Source organism: Natrix helvetica (genome assembly GCF_964273705.1).
Source record: "Natrix helvetica genome assembly, chromosome: 1".
Lineage (NCBI taxonomy): Eukaryota > Metazoa > Chordata > Lepidosauria > Squamata > Natricidae > Natrix > Natrix helvetica.
This window is the reverse complement of record NC_138548.1, coordinates 41,171,478-41,194,132: the sequence shown is the minus strand read 5'-3', so window position 1 is coordinate 41,194,132 and position 22,655 is coordinate 41,171,478. Positions and strand designations below refer to the sequence as shown.

Sequence of the window (22,655 nt, the reverse complement as noted above, 5' to 3'; positions counted from 1 at the left end):
AAGGAGTCAACGCGCTGCACGGCCCGTGGCCGAAAGGTCTGCTTTACGCCTTCCCCCCGCTACCTCTTCTTCCCAGAGTCATCAGGAAGATCCTATCAGAGGAGGCGGAGGTGCTGCTGGTAGCACCGTACTGGCCCAGGAGAACCTGGTTTGCAGACTTGGTGAGTCTCTCGATCACACCACCGTGGCAGATTCCTCCACAGGACATCTCTCTCAGCCAGGGGGCCCTTCAACATCCAGAGCCTCAGTGGCTTCAGCTGGCCGTCTGGCACTTGAGAGGGATCTCCTGAGCAGAGGCAAGTTGTCAGACAAGGTGATTGGCACCATCCAAGCGTCACGACGGCAGTCCACGACGCGCATCTACGCGCCACTTGGAAATCCTTCGCCAGTTGGTGCACTGCTCATGGTACGTCTGCGCCCTCTGCTTCGGTTCCTGTCATCCTGGACTTCCTGCAAGAAGGTTTGGACAAGGGCCTGGCACCTAACACTCTGAGGCGTCAGGCGGCAGCCCTGTCAACCATCCTCTCAGTTGAGGGCTACGCATCTCTTGGCCGGAATCCGACCATCCGCAGTTTTCTCAGGGGAGCGACCAACCTGAGACCCCCAGTGGTCCACAGATACCCGTCTTGGGATCTCAATGTAGTGTTGCGGTCCCTCATCGGTTCCCCGTTTGAGCCACTTAAGACGGCCAGTCTCAGACACCTCACATTCAAGACGGTCTTTCTGGTCGCTATCACCTCTGCTCGACGCATATCGGAACTGGCTGCTTTGTCAGTCAGAGAGGACTTGTGTCTCATTCGTAATGACAGAGTAATCCTGAGGCTGGATCCTTCCTTTATTCCGAAGGTCAATTCCTGGTTCCATCGGGCGCAGGAGGTGGTCCTTCCGGATTTTTGTCCGCATCCTCGGCACCCGAGGGAAAAACGCTGGCACATGCTGGATGTGCGCAGGACTATTCGCAGATACATCAAGCGCACGGCCAGTTTTCGGAGATCCGAATCTCTATTCGTCTCTTTTCAACCAGCTTCTCAAGGCAAGAAGGTCTCTTCATCTACCATCGGCGGATGGCTGCGAGCCTGCATTGCCCTTGCCCACGTTTTACAGTCCGTTCCTGTGCCTCGCAATATCACAGCACATTCGACTAGAAGCGCCGCCACCACAGCTGCCTGGTCTACACAGGCACCGATTGAAGAGATCTGCAAGGCGGCCACCTGGACTTCTCTGTCTCCATTTATCCGAAATTACAAACTGGACAGTTTTGCATCGGCAGAGGGGGCCTTTGGGAGGCGTGTTCTTCAGGGCATCCATACCAGCGGAGCGACCCTGATGGCTGAGCCTTCCCGCCCTAGTGACAGTTAGCTTGGGCATGTCCCTTCATTGGACTCTCCAGAGCAGCGCCCTGGAAAATGACCATTGTCTTACCTGAAGGGTCCTTTTCAGGGCGCTGCAAGGGAGAGTCCACCCCGCCCTGGGGTCGTTTCTCCGCTGGTGTTTGTGAAGTCACAGTGTTGTTTTGTTGTTTCTGTTATTGTTGTTTGGACTATTTTTTACTTGTTCCATATTAGACTTCCAGTTGGATTTTCAGCGCGCAACTGTTCCACGTCTTCATTGAATAAATCTGAAGATAGTCAGCACCAGAGGCGTGGTTTAAAGTTTCAATTCAGTTCTGGGCAGATTGGCTGTGTTTAACCCTTCATTGGACTCTCCCTTGCAGCGCCCTGAAAAGGACCCTTCAGGTAAGACAATGGTCATTCTGTTATCTCTCCTCATCTATTTAATTTGTTGAACATGTACTAGATAACAGGTGTAAGTATAAACATGGACATGAACAAGAAATGAGTACAAGTAAATGGGGACAGTAGGCACAATGGTGCTCTTATGCACGCCCCCTTTTACGGACCTCTTAGGAATGGGGTGAGGTCCACGGTAGAGAGTCTAAGGTTGAAGCTGTGGGGGTTAGAGGATTCCAGGCATTGACCACTATGTTGCTGAAGTTGTATTTTCTGCAATTGAGTTTGGAGTGGTTTACCTTGAGTTTGTATCTATTGTTTGACTGTGTATTATTGAGGTTGAAGCTGAAGAAGTCATTGACAGGTAAGACACATCTAGCTGTGCTCTCCCAAATGGAGCATTTCAAAATAGAGGGCTACCAGAATTAATACTGCTCTTTGCTCCTGATCCCTGTTTTTGTGACGACAATATAGAGCTGCTGATACTAATTTTGCTGCCAAACATCCATTTTCAATTCATAGATGTTAGAGGAAGTGTGTTACTTTGCTCTATCTGTAGCCTCATGGATGGGCAGACACAGCTAAGCATTTAGGTAATGTACTAAAAGAGATTTCTTCAAATCTAGTCTCAAAGGAGCTCTTGATTCATCAACCGTAATTCACTATTTGAAACAACTCTTTTATTCCTCTTGTTTCTTTTAATCTGCTCTATTGTTAGAATGCAAATTTAAATCAGTTTAAATAGTTTCTAATTCCTACTGATACAAGAAGCTGATAGGAAGGGAATGATCTATTCTGAATGCAAGAACAGTGCAATGTTCATACTTTGCAGATAGAAGTTCCAATTCACTTTCCAGTGTATTCAAACTTAAAAAGATCAGGTAGCAATAACGTGAATTTAATATAGTCTGGATTTATAAGTGCATATTTCAATACGGTAGATTTTGAAATGGATATTAGAAATATCTTAGAATTTAGAGAGAATAGTCCATTCATATTCAATTCATATTCAATTCCAGGGAGAGAGAGAGCCCTTCTAATATCCTAAAAATCAGAACAGTTTATCCCATTAGCTCAAGTAGAGCGCACACTTTGCATGAAGGGAATTCAGATTTCAGAGCTGCCACCCTATTTTTATTCTTATTATTTAAATCTCCCAAGTTATTTTTGCTGTGTTAAGTTCAGTCTCCAATTAAAAGAGAACAGAATAAAGGAAGACTTCTGCCTTGGGAAATGATGACAGTGAGAACACACTATATAAAGCAGTGATACCAGCTGGGTTTAAATCACCACACAGTAACCAATCCTTCTTTCCTTCTTAGTTTCTGATTTATTTATTTTTAGATAAAAAAAATTACGAAAAAATTATCTAATTTTTAAATCCCATTTTTTATTATTTTATAAGAAACTCAAGACAGCAAACATACTGTATATAATACTTCTCCCTTTTTTATTTTCCACACAACAACCTTGTGATATGAGTTGGGCTGAGAGAATGACTGACCCAAGGTCACCCAGACAGCTTTCATGCCTAAAGCAGGACCAGAACTCACAATCTCCTATACCAGCGATGGCGAACCTTTTTTGGCTCGCGTGCCAAAAATGGGGGGAGTGCAGGGGGGTCATGTGCAGGCGTGCCGCACCCATAATGCAATGCACGACCCCCAGTGCGCATGCACGCACAATGCGCAACCCCCCCATTTTTACATGCTTTTTTCGCCCTCCCCAGGCTCCAGAGGCTTTATAGGAGCCTGGGGAGGGCGAAAAAAGCCTCCCCACCTCCCCGGAGGCCCTCCGGAGGCTTCAGGGACCGTCCGGAGGCTTCTCTGAAGCCTTCGGAATGCTTAAAATGACCCTCCAAGCAAACCGGAAGTTCGCGTGCCCTGACAAATGGCTCTGCGTGCCACCTGTGGCATGCGTGCTATAGGTTCGCCATCACTGTCCTATACCAACACCTTAACCACTACATCAAATAACGTTGATTTTCTCAATTTGGAGAGGGAAAACTTAAGCACATACACCCTGAGGCAGTGAGAACTGACAATTCAGGTTGCCAGAATACTGGAAAAGCAAGATTTGATGCATTATTCAACCACTAATATCTTGATCTAACAATTCATAATAATTTCTAAATCTGCCTTGTCAACTGATTTGGGGTCAAACAATCACAGGTTTTTATGATCATCTGTTTCTGTTAAATACTAGGTCCACTTTCAATTAAGAAAACTATAACATCTGTCAGGTTTGGGTCAAGATTCCTTGCACCGCATGGGTTTCACCTATGTCATTTCTGTATCTATTCACGGGACACATTTTATTCTCCGTTTGTCTTAGAAGAAAGTGAATCTTAAATGGAGATTATAGAAATGCCTTGCTACTATTAAATTTGAGGTATTTTGTCAAATATGTATGATATGTCTCATGGAAGTAAATGGGGATCCAGGAATATTCTAGAGTGTTTCTATGGAATGTTTTTCAGATTTGGCCACCCACCATATTAATTATCTGGCAGAGACATGAAATGAGACAGTATCTCAGTTGGTTGATAAGCTCCTAAATGACCTCTAACCCGTGTCAGAGTCTGTCATACTCCATGGTACATAGAAGATGTTTAAGAATGGAACTTGGTAAGAAGGGGATCCCTGATTCTCACAGCAGAAAAAGCTAGAGCTGGAGACCCTTTGAGAGCTGTATGCAACGTAATTTCATTTTAATGTATGCCGATTAGTGTGCATTCAAAGTGACAATAAAGCCTATTCTATTCCATTCCATTCCATTCCATTACATTACATTACATTACATAGAAGAGACAGATGGCAGAAGCCTTCAAGACTAGTAAATAAGTAACTACATGGCCATGGGTTCAAATAGTGGGGAGGCAGAGACCCAGTATATAGTACATAAAGTATATAGTTAAGATTCCATTTTAAATGAAAACATGTTTTTTTGTATATAGGGCTTCCTAATTTGCACAAGTAAAAATATTGCATGCCTATTTATATCTATGTCTTTCTGATTCTCTGTAGAATTGCTACTTAACTTCTTACGTCTGCCTGAGAATTCAGAGTGGGGATAGTTTAATCTGACACTTAGCATGAAGCTTGGCAAGTGATATTTGACAATGGCATAGGTAAAATATATAGGTAAATATTATTGATAATATATAGGCATGTTATAAGGCCTATTTATAGACTTGGATAGAAAAGAGATGGGTATTTTTGCCTTTGACTGCATCTCCACAGAACTGAACAATAAGAGTTTTTAATATTGTTGGCAAGATGGCAGGGATCTTGGAACTTCCAACAGTCATTGTGGTATCAACAGAGCTCTACTACGAACAGTTTGAGAAGCCTCGATTAATGCCATTCTTTGTCCCTTGGATAACGTTCTCATATCTCTTTATTCCACTGTTTTCCTCTCTATCCTGGCTTATTAGGATATTCAAAGAGAGTTGGTTATAAAGAACTGAATGTAAGAAAACAATTTGAAGCTAAATCTGGATAAGACAAAATTGTCAATTCCAAAGGCTGACTTTTTGAAAATACGCCTGCACTGAATAAGGTTGTGTTTCTTCTTCAGATTTAGGGATCTGTTTTTAATGCTGACTAGACAAATTACATCAGGGAAAGGGGAGCATTTTCAGTATTGATTGATAAAAAATTGTATCCTTTGCTAGAAGTAAGAAACGTGGCATTGATTAGGCATTTTCAAATAATTTTCTTGATGCATTATTGCAGTTCAATGTTCATAGAACAAAACCTTTATATGTCTTAGAAGGGAGCATAGGAGTGGTAGTGGTGGTGTTTCCAGAGTATACCATATCACAACTTTGTTTCAAATTGTTGTACTACTTGTCATTTCCTTTCTGGGCTCAATTCAAGGTACTAATTTTCCTATATAATACCTTACATCAGTGGTTCTCAACCTATGGCCTCTGAGGGGGAGCACAATGTCACAGAGGGTTTGCAAAGGCTTGAAGAAATGTTGTGATTTAAATCTTAAGTCTTGGGGGGGGGGGTCTGTGGCCATGGTCCGTTACCACAAAAGTTATTTAAAGGAAGGGGTCTGGGTGAAGAAAAGTTTGAGAACTATTGCCTTACATAGTTTGGCCCCAGATTAGATGCAGTGCCACCTGCATCCATTCAGTGGCACATGTCTTGCTGATCTTACATAATATCAGCAACTAATTCTGAAACTGAATCCAGATTTTGTAATAATTTGTCACTGAAGCTGAAACTTTCCATCTTTTTCTTTGGATCTTCAGGGCTGTCACACTTAGAGCTGTAGGAAACTGGGAGAGGGGATTGCAAGGAGTGAAAGAGATAAATAACCATAACAACATTCTTTTCTCTGAGAGTCAAGGACGATTCAGCCTGCACCTGGAGTGGCGTGACTGGGAGGCATCTCCAGTTGGGATGGTGGATTGATTGGACCATGTGATGGACATGTGGGTGCAGGGGGAAGGGACTTTGACTTTCTTTTGGGTGGGGGAAACTGGAAGCTTTCAGATTCAGGTTTTCCCAGAAGTGCCAATATAACATGTCTAATAAAATGGAATTTTGAGGAACTTCTTGCCTTCGTTGGGGGTGTTAATTGGAACCTTGACATTGGTCCTCTAGAACGTTTCACAATTTTAGAGTTTGTAATTGGGATTTAATAATTTTATTGAATTATGAATATTTGTAGGTTGAGCAAATATTAAGACTTGACAGCCTATACAAATTTAAAAATAAAGAGAAAGCAAAGCAGTCTACCATTGTAGTAATATCATAGTACATGGGAACAAATGATGATACTAAAATAAGATCCTGGTAAGTCAGGTGATTAAGAATGTTCTTCAGTATTCTGTTGATGAAAAGTTGTCTATTTTAAAATCTTAGGTGTCAGTAAGACAAACTGATCCGTCATGAGTACATTTTTGGCTATCATTTGATAATCATGTTACTTAATTCAGCCAGACTGGAACGTGTGACTTGGTAGTGTAGAAAGCTTCCTATCCCATTGCTCATAGGTACGGATTTGTTTAGTCTTCTTATTTTTGACATGGGTTTCGTACTTATTGTGCTTATTTTTAGAGACAATCTATGTAATACTCATGGTGGGCACATTCCATCTTTGTTTAACAAGTCCTGCTCATTCCATAGGAAAGAATTAAGCACAGACACTTAATTCTTATTGTTTATGTCAATGAGATGCCTGAATCAAACCTACTGTGATTGGATAATTGGTTTAGTCAATACATCAGCTGGGGACAGCCAAGTTTATACTTAATCATTTATACTAATGTTGCTCCATACAACTCAAAGGAATGTGAGGAAGATATCTTTTTGTGAGATTAAGCTTTGGAATGTAAAACCAAATGGATGGAATTATTCCTTAAGGATAAATGTTAGGCCAAATAATCACATTACTAAGTGTGTATTTGTGCATGTGTCAGGAATGGGGAACTGGAAGCAAAGGAATCTCCTTATCCAATGTTCAATCAAGCCTCCATTAGTAAGGCAGAAATAAAGTGGCTTTCTTTTTTTTGTCTTTACTTAAAAAATTCCTAAAGAATACCATTCTATTGGGTGTTGCTTTTCGATTGGGTTGAGGAAATCAGAAGGTTATGAAGACTAGAGACCCAGGTCTTTCCCTGAAACCCCCAGTGGAATTCCTCTTTTCATAGCAGTTGGAATGGATTGTTGACGTCTGACTTCCTACCCTCAGATGATAGAATTAAAATTATGGGTGTAGAGTCATGATTATGGGGCATATTCTCAGGGATCATAGGGAGTGCACAGAAACTCTTTGAACTATCCACAGTGTGGTATTTGGCAGAGTTCCTCTTTTCTGCATCACTAAAATATTGTACCATAAAAGCCCTTGATAAGATGGAATAAGCTAATGCTGTAATTTGTCCTTTAATCAGTGAAAAGTTGACCCATGCTGAATTCCAAGACAGTGCAATTAATACACTGTCAAAATGGAGGCCACTGATGGCAGAAGGTAAATATTTGAGGTTGCTGTCTACCCAGATTTCTTTCAAGTCTCCTAGATATTCTCTAAGGTTTTAGTGCCTAATTTCTGGATAGGTAAGCATACTTCCAAATAAAGTACATGGTTACAGCATCCTATTTTCATTTTTGCCCTGGAATTTTATAATTAAAACATCTAACTGGCAGAAAATAATATTTATATTTTCTTAAATATCTTTAAGCTATGTTAGATTGTGTCAACATGTTTTTATTTCTAATCTCCAGTGATTTCTGCTCCCATATATTTAACTTTATTTAGAAAAGGTGCATTATGAATGATTCTGTGTAGATTAATTTTCTACTTTCTTGATGGATTACCTATAACATTTTGACACAGAGTGACAATTTAAATAGTGGAAGCTAATTGAGGATGACAGTGATATAATTTTTTGACTTTCCATGTAGTCTGTCTTGGCAAAATGCAATTCTTAAATCATCTGCTGATTGGGGACATAATTTATTTTGCTGCAGATTAATTGTTGTTAATCTATTAAAAGTCACCATGGAAATAAGTAACTGGGGAAAAGAAGATCTTCTGTTAGTGTCAAGTTCCAAAAAATGAGCTCCAGATTCCTAATTTGTGTCACTAGATTTGTCAGCTGTTCTCAGGTGGATTAATGTTATATTAGTTCCATTCTTTATCAGATTGTTTTTTAAAAAAAAAAAACTAGCGCTTATAACCAGGAAAAAGTAACAGATTTGCAAGAAAAATGTATTTAAGACATCCCTGAGCAATTGAATCTGCTTGTAATATTGCCCTATATAAATGTGTGTGTCAGTGTTATTACATATTTTAAAAAAGAGCTTTTAACACATGTTCTTTCACCCACTAATTCAACTTCTCAAAACAGGACCTCGGAACTCTGCTATAATTCACATTGACAAGTGACATGTGATGCCGGTTGATGGGTCTCAAAGACTCATCTCCTGTTTCAGTCCTTCCAAAGTCTGCCTAATCTATGACTTATATGGTTGAGGGAGACATGTGTCTGCTTTTTCCTGTCATCACGTCTCTGATTGGAGGATTTTTAGGTCCAAAATATCTCAAGGAGTCTTTAGGGTTATTGGTTGTGTTCCAGATTTACTCTTCTCTCTCCCTTCCCCTCCTTTCTTTTTTTCCTCACTTGGAACTTTTCTACGCAAGGGATTTCTCTTGTTATGCTGGAGAGTGATTCTGTGGCTGCTTAGCTGCAAAGTCCTTCTTCCGGATGTGTCATTTGGAGACAGTATCCTCTATGCCCAACGCAAAAATCAGTTGGAAGAGTTGTCTTGTCCCTCTTTATGTTGCAACGTGGAAAGTAACCTAATGTTTTAAAAATGCCAGTCCGACGGACTCGGCATGGACATCTGAAGGGAGTGAGTTGGGCCACTATCAGCTTGAGTGCACACAGTAAGTAACAGTTTCTGTTCATTAAGAGCACAGTCATAGCCAATTACTCAAGTCCTTGCTAATATTATCTACTGGTGCATTAAATCGGGGGTGGAACATGCCGCATTTTGCAAGTGTGCATCTCTGGAGTGGGGTGTAACTTCTTTGCAAAATGACAACTAAAAGTATCTTGCAGGTTCAGATATCCTGTTCCTCTGCAGAATAAATTTCACATTTTAAGCTTTTTATATGCTTTAGGTAACCCATATGGGATCATTTTATATAGTAATCATAATATTTATTGAGGAGAGGAACAAAAGAATAACTAGTAATTATGTTGAATAATAATTGATTGTATTTGATTCAGATTCTTTTTGGGCTATTATGTGCATTCTATGGAAGACAGTGGCAGGACAATTTGGTGTGAGGATAATACAAGTTCAAAGAATAAAAAAAGTAGAATAGAAGAGGAAACAAAAATAGAAATGAAATGGAAAATAGAAAACAAAATAATGTTTCAGGCTTGGATGTTTACTTTCAAAGTAAAGTTCCCAGAACCTTTATAATCATAATATTTCTGTGAGTTATTTTTTTAAATGTGCAGCCTGAAAAATGAAAGGATTTTTTTTAAAATTGTTCACTGAACTAGATCACCCTATTTTTCTGCTACTCCAAACTTGGAAGAATGAAGAGTGACACACAGGAGTTATTTCCACAGAGTTTATTTTTGGCTATTTGAGGTTAATTTGGGTTGTAAATTATCCCCGGTACACCACTCTCTTCCCTGTAAGAATAACATGAAAGCATAAAGCCTGAAGCAAGCATGACAGAGCTATTTTCCCCAAGCCTTTTATAAAGTTGTTTTGTGTGCCTTGCTTTCAAGTGAACAGGATTTTTTTTTCTTAACCTGATAGCATAAGTTAATAACTGCTTTAACAATACATAGCTTTTCAGAAAACTTTTGCTTCTTAAAAAGGGTCTGTCTGTTTTAATGGTTCTCTAGGGTTTTATGGCACATTGGTCTAGACTGTGAGGTTTTATTTTTATTTTTCTGGGACCATCATTATCAGGTACTGAAATACAGTACCAGCAAAACAGAATGCATTGACACTTGAGAATGGAGAATATCATGAGTTATTGCAACCTTCTCTTTCCAATTACAAAATATGGAAGACGTTGGAGATGATGGAATTCACTGACACACTAACAGCACAATGAAAAAGCATATAAGTATAGAATGTTTCATGTGTGTTAGAGGTTAACTCCAGTTTTCAACCATATTGACTGTCAATTAGTGGGAGCTGTAGTTCCTACATGTCTAGAAGGACACGTAGGCCAAGGAAAGCTGATGAAGGCAGTACCAAGGATGGTTATATCTTGGCATGAAGCAGTTGCTCATATTCCATTGACTCTCATAGTATTAATGAAAATACGTACTATGTTCATACTTATTTAAACGAAAGCAGATTAACAAAAAGCTTAAAATTCTAAACCTCTTTCCCTTTATGGAAAAAAATCCCTTGCTATACGAGTAATTATTTACTCTTCTAGATTAATGGTTTAATTAATTTAAATCAATTAATCTACATTAATCTAATATAAAATAATTTAATTAAAGTAATTTAATGAACTGTGTTATTTTTTCAGTCTTCACATGAATATTGTTTTATAACTTATTTTAAGTTATTGCTGTTAGCATTACAAGAACTTTAAAATATTTCTTTTAAAAAACAAAGTAAGATAAACTCAAGAATTAGTTCGTTATTGTTTCACAGGTTTTTGTGTATTACCTCTATGAAGTAGATAATTAGTATCCCTATTTCATAGATTAAAGTTTGTTTGGGACTATCCATTCAGTCTATGAATCATCTCAGATAATCAATAAAATAGTTCTGTCCATATCCTGAATTATTTTTTCCCTTGGGGGGAATTGGCATTAATTCATGGGATGGGGGGAATCACCCCTTTTTATCTGATGCTTTGCAGACCTTTGTCACTAAATATTATCAGAACTTCATCTGACATGTAAAAGTAAGTGTGAAAAGTAAGCAATCCTTTTAGGGCAATCAATTTAATTAAAACACCAGTTGTCTATGTGTTTTATTAAACATTCGGGGTGATTTTTTTGCCTGCTCCCCCCCCCCCGCTCTTTGTAAATCTGACAAATTTTGACTTTCCTTACAACAGTAATGTTTTCTCTATTATATCCTGTTCAAAAGAAATTTCTGAAAGACTCCATAAAAAAGGTGTCAATGCCTGTCAAGGTAGGGAAAGTAACAAAGCCATTTTTAAAGCTCCAGGATTCCAGTGAATCACAGAGACACCACGTTTTTCTACACTGCAGTCTCAAACTGCTTATATGCCAAACATAGACAAGCTAAAAATGAAACCAGTTCAAGAAATTCCTTTCCAAATTTCAAGCACTTTCTCTGCTGTTTAGACTGTATTTACATGACTGTTGATCGTTGGTTTTTACTACTTGTTTACCATTCATGGATGGATGGATGGAAGGATGGACAGGGAAGGAAGGAAGGGGTTAACCTACTTTACCCTATTACTTAGTAGCCAATTGGAGCAGAAGTGTTTACCCACATTAAAATGAATTATAGCAGGCAGACTGCATAGTACAGCTTGAGGTGACACAAATCAGAAAGTACTTCCAACACATAGCAAGAAAAGTAGGGTGAAAAGGTCTCTTCTTGGTGAATTTGTTATAGCTCAAGGATGACACATCTTAAGTGCTGATAAAATTTCATTCAAGGATATGAAAAAAGTTCAGAAAGTGCAAAAGGAGATATAAACCTTTTAATAGAATCCCATGAATATGACTATAAGAGCCAACTATCTACGAATAATTGTTTCAATTTCAGCAACCTATTTGTAAGTATATTTCTGATTAAAAATGAATGTGAAATGAATACTTTTTGAGCTTTTTTGTTTTGATGGGTACCATTTTGCAGAAATTACTATCTTTATTAAGCTGCCTTTACTGAGAGCAAATGCTTAATGCCAACTATATTTCCATGAGTTACCAATACAGCTCTAAAATAAGAGCAACACATTGGAATAAACTCAGAATACTGACCAAATAGTGTTCTTTAGCCTTTATTCAAATCTAGTGATGAACAGCTTATTTGAACAAACACAAGACTCTATTATTAGACAAACATTTTAATTAACCCACAGAGAAGGTAGAACTGAACAAGAAATCTCTTGGCTGGCATTTTCCTAAGTAGTTTGTCTCAACAGTTCACACACTAAATTTAAAGACAGCATGTGTATCCCATAAGGATACGCTAATGTTTTGATAGAGGCAGCCTTGTAGCAATATTTTTCTATTGATTTCATTCACTGCAAAAGACTATAGTGGAGAAGACTTTCATGATCAAATGAAATATAATCGTTAATGTGATCTCAAATGAATAATATTGAACATTATACTGATGAATTATATAAATGGGTGATCATGCACAATATTTTGTTCATAGTGCAGAAAATTTAATCAGGCATGGACCAAGGGCATTGTAGAGTGATATTACAGACTGGATATGGTCAAAAATTTATGGCAAGTATGGAAAGTAAATTGGAAGGGGGGGAAATAAACTGGATAATTTTTTTCTGAAAATTTGGCTTCCTGAAAAATGTTTGGTGATTATGTTAGACCCATTCAAACTGAATGCAAATATAATTTTAGAATGACTGTCTTATAGGAAACTTGAGCAATATTAAATTAACTTTTAATGACTGTAATGTATTTAATAACATAATAATTCCAACATGCTGTGTGAATTCAACAGGGCTAAAAGCATTTTGCTGCTGATTTTAATGTACATTCAGTGATATAAATGCATTTTGCTGCAGTGTCCAACAATAGTCAGCCAATATTGATGGATTCCAGTTGCTCTCATATAATTTTTCTGTTGTGACAGTACCCTGTGAAAACTTTCACCACAATCGTCACTGACTACACTTCAATTTGTGCTAAAGAAGTCCCAAGTGTGAATGTGGAAAATGAATCTTTAATAACATGTTGCACTTCGTGGTCTTGTATGTTGTAACATGTCAACCAGGTGAATGTAGTTTGCAACTCTGTAGTTGCCGAGAAATTCTCAACAAAATTATTGAATGCTTTCCAAGCAATATTCTCTGGTCCCACTAACAGATCTTTGAACTGTTTGTCACTGATGATGTATTTGATCTGTGGACCAATAAAATGCCTTCCTTAATCTTGGCATCAATTATTCTAGGAAACATCTGTCTCAAATAACGAAAACCTTATCTTCCTTGTTCATTGCTTTCACAAAATCTTTCATCAGTTCGAATTTTATGTGAAGGAGAGGCAAGAATATCCCCTCCCCCCCCCCGGATAAACAAGTGGTTCATGTGCCATGTTATTCTGTCCTGGAACCAAATTCTTTCAGAGTGGCCATGTCTTTTTAATGCAACACAACTCTCTTGCATAGTTGTCCCATTTGCATATGTAACTTGGTATGTCCAAGCTGCATTCTAAGCAGAACTATTACTTTTAGATCTTCACAGATATTCCGGTTGTACTTGTATTAGATGTGCATCAACAGTTCCATGCTTTCGTGTGTGCAGCAAAGCCAACAGGTATTGAAGGGTATACATTTCCATTATGTTAAAACAGAAGATTTCTATAAATGGGTTAAAATACAGGTTACTTTTTGTGATTAGCAGCCAAAAATCTATATGATACATCTCAAAGTGTTCAGGAAGCTTTTTAGCCAATGTAACTTTCAATATTGTCAATGTTTAAGAATCCAATGTATTCCTTCAATCCCTGAACTCCTTTGTTTGGTGTATGGATCTCAATATTCTATGGAAAACCTGGTGAAGTCCTTGAGATACTAAAATTATATCCCTGTCCTCTATATATACATTCACATAATTATTGTTCTTTCATTCTTTTTTTACATTCATAATTCTAATACATTTGTCATTCTATTTATAGAATTGTAATATTCTATTGGGGTTGTTTTGTTTACCATCCCTCGTCTATTTTGACACCCCTTTCTTCTCCTTTCCTTTTCTCCCTCCTTCCCTTCTCTACTTCCTTCCTTCCTCTTTTCCCTTCCTCCTTCCCTTACCTCTCCCCTCCTCCTCTCTTCCTCTTCCCCTTTCTACCTTCTCCCTTCCATCTCATGCTCCTCCTCACTATCTTCCTTCCCTCCTCTTCTTCTCATCTCCTCTCTTCTCTTCCTTTCTCTCCCTCTCTTCCTTCTCTATTTTCTTCTTTCCTCCTCTCCTTTTCCTTCCTTCTTCACTTACCTCTCCCCTACTTCTCTCTACTTCTTCCCCTTCTTCCCCTCTCTCCTTCTCTGCTTCCCCCTTCCCCCTTCCTCTCCTCTCTCCTCACCTTCTCTCTTCCTTCCCTCCTTTTCCTCTCTTTCTCTCTTCCTTTCTTTTTCTATTGCTGCAGATGTCTCTTCCAGCTCTTAATTTCTATTTTCTTGGGGTGGTATTTCCGCCAACCCAAAAATCTTTGTATATCATTTCTTTTTTTAAAAAAAAGAGAATATTTTTCTTTTTTGGTCAGACAAAAACAGACAACAAATAACACATAGAACCTTCTTCAATCACGTACAGCATGTCATTTGGTTGTAAAGTTTTTGTGCATCACTTCCATAGTCCTCACTTTCAAATGTATGTAAGATCACAAATTATCAACTCATTTCAAACAAATTCTCATATCATCAATCCAGTATATTATATAAAAAATTATTATAATTATTAAACATTCATTTGACTATAAATTGCTATTACATCCTTTTGTATGAAATATCCTAAATTTGAGGTAAAACTATATAATAGCATTCCATTCAATAACATTTCATCTTTCTAACATATTCTAAATAAACATTGATTATATTTAATAACAAATACTTTTAAGTCTCCTCTCGTAGTCCTCATTTGAAGTTTGTATAAAATTTCATATCCTCAAACTAGTACCAATATATGTATTATTATCAATATTACTCGTTTACATGACTATATATAATACCCTAAATTTAACTAAGTTTGACTTAATTTTTATTATAAACTTTCACTACATTAACCTGTATCTTTCCAGTAGTAGTGCAGTTTCATGTCTTGTGTCATTTGTGGAATTAATATTCTGGTTGTTTTCTTAGTGGGTCTTTTATGAACTTCTTTTCGCAGCTTGTTGCTCATTGTATCTTATGAGCACTCGAAACCCTCCATCTGTTCCTTTCATCAAATGTGTGAAGTTTCCAAGAGTTGCCCTAATTAATTTACGAGCCCCAAGACAAGGTTAAAAAAAAACCCATTCATTTATTAGGACTAACATCTTGGCACGGACTTCTGTGTAGCTGAAACTAAATCCCACTTAATGGCGTCTAACCTTTACCCTTGTCTCCCCTCCCCTCTGGCTGAGGTCATCAATCACATTCTCCAACAGGACGTTATGGCAGGGTTCTAGACATGCGCATTCACATCCCAGTACAGAAATATGAGACTTTTACTCTGGCCAAAAGTATGCATGGCATTCTCTCCCTTCTCCCCCTTCTCAAGTTGATAGTAGTCACGGAAACGCTTTAGGCATTGACATCCGGCTCCCCTCACTTCCTGAAAGCGACCTGTGTAAAACAAAGCAATTTGAGTACAGGTGTATAACTTAGGGATGTGTCCCTCCCCCAGGCTTGCTTGGATTTTCTGCATGGATTTTTGCTATGAGGCGATCAGCCTGGATATTTCTACTTTTCACCCAAGATGCCTCCGATAATGGGTAGCCCTTCCACTTGATTAAGTATTGGAGTTGTATCCTGTGCCACCTTGAATCGGGGATTCGTTAAAGTTCATAATGGGTTCGGTCCCCTATGACCTAAGTGCCTACTCCCAGGGTAGTAGTCTCAGAGTGGACCTGATCACAGGTTTTAAGAGGCTACTATGAAAAGCTGGGTGTATTTTCCCCAACAATCGAGGTAGTTTCAGTTGCACTGTAACTGGGTTGATGATCTTTACTATGGGGAATGGTCCCATAAACTTTGCCCCCAGTTTCTTGCTAGGCAGTTTTAATCTCAAATATTTTGTGGAGAGGTAAACCTTCTCTCCTACCTGGAATGGCCGTTGCAGAGTCCAGTGTTTATCTGCCTGTTTCTTATAGATTTGTGCAGCTTTAGCCAATGCCTTTTCAACATTTTCCCAGGTTGATTTCAGCATTGACATCCAATCAGTCAAGCTGACTGAGGGGGGGGGGGGAACCTTTGGATACTCAGGCATTGGGACGAAGTCCATACCGCTCACTATTTTGAACGGCGTGAGTCCTGTGCTACTGTGAACAGCATTATTGTACGTAACCTCAGCAAAAGATAAAAGGTCTGCCCAACTGGACACCTCAGGTACTGCTCTATCATGGCGTTCAGTCTCTCTGCCACCCCATTGGTGCTCGGATGAAAAGCTGAACTAAGACCCTGAGATGACCCAATGGACTGCAGGAACTCCCTCCAGAACTTAGCCGTGAACTGGACCCCTCTGTCTGAGATAATTCTTCGAGGTACTCCATGCAGTCGGTAGATATGCTTCACGAACAGTTTAGCCAGCTTGTGAGCTTCTGGATCAATCAGAGACTTTGCGATGTCCCTGAGATCAGCAGGATGTACTCTTCTCTATCACCATCTCTTCTGGATGGTTCAGGTCCAAAAGGACCACCCAGTGGCAGAAATATCAACTGCGATCTTGGAGCTCCAAGGTCACATGTCGTATCGTCGCGACATCAGCTCTCTCTCCCCTAAGTTTTAGAGACATTTTAAAATCAGTCAATCAATATAGCTTTGACAAAAGAACTTGCCTTCAAAAATTAACATATAGTTGATTTACAATACAGATTAACAGAGTTAGAAGAAACATTGCAGGTCTTCTAGTTGAAGCCCCTGCTCAAGCAGGAGACTCTATACTATTCCAGAGAAATGGCTTTCCAATCTCTTCTTAAAAACATGGAGCACCCACCATTTCTGGAGGCAAGTTGTTCTATTGATTAATTGTTCTCATAATCAAGAAAATTCTCCTTAGTTCTAGATTGGATTTGTCCTTGATAAGTTCCCATCATTATCTCTTGTCCTGCCCTGAAGTGCTTTGAAGAATAAATTTAACCACCTCTTCTCTATGACTGCCCCTCAAATATTGGAAGATAGCTAACGTCTCCCCAGTCCTTCTCTTAGTTAGACTAGACATACCTGATTTTTGCAACTGTTCGTCAAATATTTTACCCTCCAGCCTCCAATCATCTTTTTTGCTCTTCACTGCAATCTTTCTAAAGTCTCAACACCATTTTTGTTTCGTGTGTACAAAACTGGATGCAATATTCCAAGGGTGGTATTACCAAGGCAATATAAAGCAGTACTAACACTTCATATAACCTTGATACTACCCCTTTGTTAATGCAACCTAGGATTAGATTGGCTTTTTTGGCAGCTACAGCACATTGTTGGCTCATATTTCAGTTGTCCACTATGACTCCTGGATCCCTTTCATAGTTACTGCTGTTGAACCAAATGCCATCTAAACCAAGTACAAATGGTTTTTTACTTGGATTGTATTTGGTTTTTCACTTGGACGGCAGCTTAATAACATGTTCGAAGCTTTCCAATTACCAGTGAGCCAGTTGCTATTGTACATGATTAGGTCATATTTTAGCTCATTTGATAACTAGGTGAGACAGTTGTGTGTTAAAGTTCTTTTGCGTATTCCTTAGAGAGTAACATTCATTTGGGAGGTTAGACAGGTAGGGCACTTTGCCATATGATTCCCTTCTTTTCCACCAGCCTTTCTCTTTTAACAGTACAACTCCATAGGGCCGTGCAAAGTTTTGAAAATGTTTCAGAAGAAGAGCTATTGAACTTTCCCCCACCCCAAATGTAGTATCTCTCTCCTGAATTTTTTGCAAGCTTCTGCACAAGCCTGAAAAAAAGCTACTAATTTTAATAAATATATCACAATATGATTCTTAAAACACTGCCACATATTTTCTCAAGCTTATACAGAAGCCTGAAAAAATCAGATTGTTTTAGTAACAGAAAGATTGCTATGGTTTGTGTGAGGTCCAAAGTACTTCTTGTGAATTATTTTCAGAATTTCAGAATTATGCATTGCCTTTGTATGCAAGTGCAGCCCTAAGATTATTTTAGGCAGCTGTTTAGGTCCCATGCTAATGATGCAATGAAAGGATTTCAGTCCAGAAGCAATTAAAACAATCAGCATACTGCTTGGGATAGCTTGCCTCCTTGACTTGCATGTACCATGGCAGGTGTTGTTGAATGATAAAGATGAGAGCACATATTTAGGAAGAGAAAGAGAAAGAAATCTAAATTAGAAAGCAGCAAATACGATAGATGCTGGTTTTGAAAGGACGCTTGATCTGAACTATTTGTATCTCACAAATATAACACCTCTTTTCTTTGCAACCATCTGCACTGTTTGTTGGACATATTAAATAACTGATACACCAGTTCCCTCCTCCCATTTCCTCTGGCAGAAGGTAACTGCTGTATCAGTTATTTAATACAAAGTGATTCATAAATTGGATCACTATACGATCTTAGTTGTGTATGCCAAAAGTTTGTATGTGTATGCAATAGTTTTGTCTCCTTTGACAGAAAAATGGGGATAATATTCTTTTAAAGATACATTTCAATCTCCTGGAAACATGAAAATAATATAATGGTATGAGCATAGCTAGCAGTATGGAGTTCATAAATAACTAATATAAATGGATCCATAATGTAGAATGGCAACAAATGCATCTGAAGTCAGTCCCCTTGACATTCTGTGTCAGTTTCTACTCAGGTAAATGTGGCATGCAACAATTTTGCCTTCTTTGATCATTTTTCTTATTGTGAGATCAAATCTGTTAAATTGGAAATCCAGAATGATAATTGGAAACATTAGAAGCTCTTTTTTGGAACTATGAATGAGATACTATAGTAAAGGGCATTTATATACCCACAAGCTTTTGCTTGGGAGAGAGAGGGAGAGAGGGGGTGGAGAAAGAGAGAGAGACCGAGACCTGCTGTGCTGCCTCATTGGGGCTAAAGACCATTGGGTGTGTATATATACATTCATTCATTCATTCATATTCCAAGCAGGGTTATCCAAGTAAAGGTCATTCCAGCTGCCCAGCCAAAACAAGCAGAAACCTATATTGAGCAGCAGTGATATAGGAAGATGCTAGAGGCAGTTTATTACTTTAGTGAAGATAGCATCAATACTTGGCAAGGAAAAAAACAATGGTAAATCACTCCTGTATTTTACCAAAAGCGATGTAGATGGAAAATATAAAATTGTTGTTGAAATGCCAGATGATGGGCCTTTCAGGTAGGAAGGCTGTCAACATGCTACTAAAGAAGCGAGGATTTTTCAGGGAACAGAAGATTTTAAAGATATGGCTAGATTAAAGCCTTCAAGACATCTAGTTGCTGATGCTGTCATACAGGAAAATGAAATCCAAAGCTCTAACGTGGGAACATGCAATGTAAAAAGAATGAACGTGGGAAAATTGAAATGAAACAACTACAGATAGACATCATAGGCATAAGCAAATTGAGATGGATTAGGATTGGACACTCAGAATATCACTTTGATTATTACTCGGGACACAAAATTCAAAACATAAAAAGACAAATGGAAATTTGTATGGTACAGGTAGGTCTTATTTAGCAACCACAATTGAGATTGGCAGTTTGGCTGTGTAGGTGAGTGAAACCGTAACTGTACTTTTCATTTTAGTTCAGCTTTCCTTTGCTTTACAGATCTGCAAGTATCATAAATGCGAGGAATGGTCATAAAGTTACTTCATCATTGTTGTAACTGCAAATATAGGACAACTTGTAAAGAGGTTTATTTTAAACTATGTTACATCATATCGTGTAATTACTTCTTTTTTTAAAAAAAAAAAGAGCCTTCCATGAAAATTCTTTTCTAAAACTAATTTAGAGGATTTTATTGTTCATTAAATACAGGTAGTCCTCATTTAGTGACTGCAATCCATTCCAGCAGATTGGTAGCTAAAGAACATGGTCGCTAAACAAACCACATGACTGAGGGGAAAAATGCTGCAAAGACACATTTAGATAACATTTTTCTCATTTAGATAAAGTTCTCTCACATGGTATCCTGTGCTTGACCCATTTTTCTCCTCTTTTTTGCCCCCTGGCAAGACAGGGAGATTGCTTAAACAAGCTACTTCTTCCCTAGCTGATTTTCTCCACAGCACAGCATATCCCTAAAAAGTGCTAACTGCAAGTTAACAAGCTCAGCTTTGTGACCTTAATTGGTTGATTAGAATCCTCTGGCTAACTGGCAGCTGCTGTATGAAACTGACCAGGCCTTAAATCAAGTTCACACAGGAGGCTTTTGTTGTTGTAAATGCATTGATCAAGAAATATCTTTTTTATTATTATCATTTATTACCGTTGTATTTGTGATCATTTGTATCACTATCCAAGGAAGTTGCCACATGAGAACTACCTGTATAATTAAGGCTTTCTCTGATCAGATTATTATTGGATAAGTTGCTGAGATCTGAGCATTATATCAAAATATTTGGATTTGTCTCAGTTATGCCTTCCTTCCTTATTTGACCTGTGTGCTTCAATATTAATTGAGAGAAATAGAGCTTGGCTTTTTTTCCCCTTAGAACAGAATCCTTGTATAGCAGTTATTATAGTTACGAAAATTGCATTAATTTCAGAGTTTAGGGGATAGGATTGCATTAGTAAGTTCTGCTTCCTGACATTTCATGTGGTCATAGACATCCACGCATAAAGTGCCAACAACTAAAGCATGTACATTTTTACACATGCAACTCGGTGTGTAGGTTTTACACAAAAGAGAATCCTTTACTGTTATATGTTTATTTGATTTGAAAAATATACAATTAGCATAGGTTGCTAGGAGAGAAAGTAACTTATTGTCATTATCTGTGGAAATATAAATCAGTGTTTATTGCTCAGTTATTGACCAAATTATTCAAGAAGGTTACTGATCAAATAATATCAAAATCTTATGGGAAGATTTTGAGAAAAAAAAGATTGTATGTAGGATTCCAAGACAGCTTAATTGACTTAGCTGAGAAATAGGTAGGAAATGTACCTGTTGGTGCTTTTGGTTTCCTTATCAGCTTTCTGGCCACAGTATTCTTGCAGATCAGAGATTGAAGTTGTTGGCACAGGAAGAAGTTTTTTGTGACTCCTCATAAGTTTGTACTGCCCTTTGTACTAACATCTGTCGAATGCTGATGGCCAAGATCATTCAAATTACAAGGTTGATGTATTTTTCTCTTTCATCTGAATAAAAAAGATGCCCTCTCTTTGTTGGTGGTTCATCTGGAATTAGATGGATAAAGGGGAAATTTGAAATACATATAGAAGGTGAAAGTTGCCCATAGTAAACAAGCCTAATTTTGCTAGGATGACAGAAATGTCTACTATAGATGGGGTAGTTATGGACCTACGGTGAGGTTCACTGTCTCGGATTGGTTTGTTTGTTTGTTTGTTGGGGGTTGTTTGCATGTAGGCATCTGCACGGATAATGTCTAGAAGCAATTTACATATTTTTGATTGATTCATAAAGGATCTGAATGTTCTGGTGCATGACTTGGTTACTTCAGGATTCCTCTTAAAGGTTATAGAAAATTCAAGCCAATTCAACAGGCAGCATCCAGATTCTTGCCAGTGTTCTATTATGAATCAGATACATGTCACTTTGGGTAAAAATCTCTTATTTTTAACGTGCCCTTTCTTTTCCAATTAATGATGACTAAATGATGTTTAGATTAAATAAACATTAAGATGTGGGAGAGAGAAATCCTGACTAAAACGAGAATTGTTTAATAACTAACTACACTATTTATTTCATTATTCTCTTATTTTATATGGCCCTTTATCTTTGTTATACATTAATGTTGATTTATTAGTCATACTACTTTAAAATCTAGCTTTTTAAAACATATTAAGCATACTTCAATATGAGCCAGTTGATCTTTCAGAGTATTTTAAAACTTTTCCATTTACACACAGAATCAGCAACACTTCCTTTGTGCAAAATGTATCAGGTAGAACCCTGGCCTTGAGATTCATTTTCAAAGAAAAAATTCTGGGAGGGGGTTTGGAGCAAAGGAGAACATTGAGGAAAATGTTCCTGCTGTCCTTTCCCTATACACCTTTCTTCATCACTAATTATCAACTTCACTAATTTGGAATAAAAATGAAGAAGCATCTGAGGCTTAATAATAAGGATATGATTTAGGATAGTGAAATGGAGATAGAATTTTTGTAAATAGGAGTGTTACAAAAGATATTGATACTGATATGGAAAAGCTGTTATAAGTTTAATTTTGTGTTTTGTCTTTTAAATGTTGGAAAATTCAATAAATGTTGGAAAATTCAATAAATACTATTTTTTTAAAAGGGAAGAAGCATCTGAAGTGCAAAATATGATAGAAACTGTTTCAGTTTCTGGTTGGAAGGGACCTTGGAGGTCCAACCCCCTGCTTAGGCAGGAAAC

At 38.0% G+C, this 22,655-nt stretch overlaps 1 protein-coding gene across 8 annotated transcripts in view; it reads left to right on the top strand.

Annotated features, from left to right (window-relative positions):
- EVL (Enah/Vasp-like) overlaps positions 1-22,655 on the top strand; it is a 195,030-nt gene that overhangs the window by 140,530 nt on the left and 31,845 nt on the right. The window contains exon 1 of one of the 8 annotated variants that reach the window (XM_081949674.1): positions 8,969-9,137. The exons of the other annotated variants lie outside the window; for them this stretch is intronic. Within the exon in view, the coding sequence (XP_081805800.1) occupies positions 9,065-9,137 (73 nt within the window). The 5' untranslated portion in view covers positions 8,969-9,064. Of the gene's footprint in view, positions 1-8,968; positions 9,138-22,655 lie in introns of those variants that run through there. 8 annotated transcript variants of the gene reach the window in all.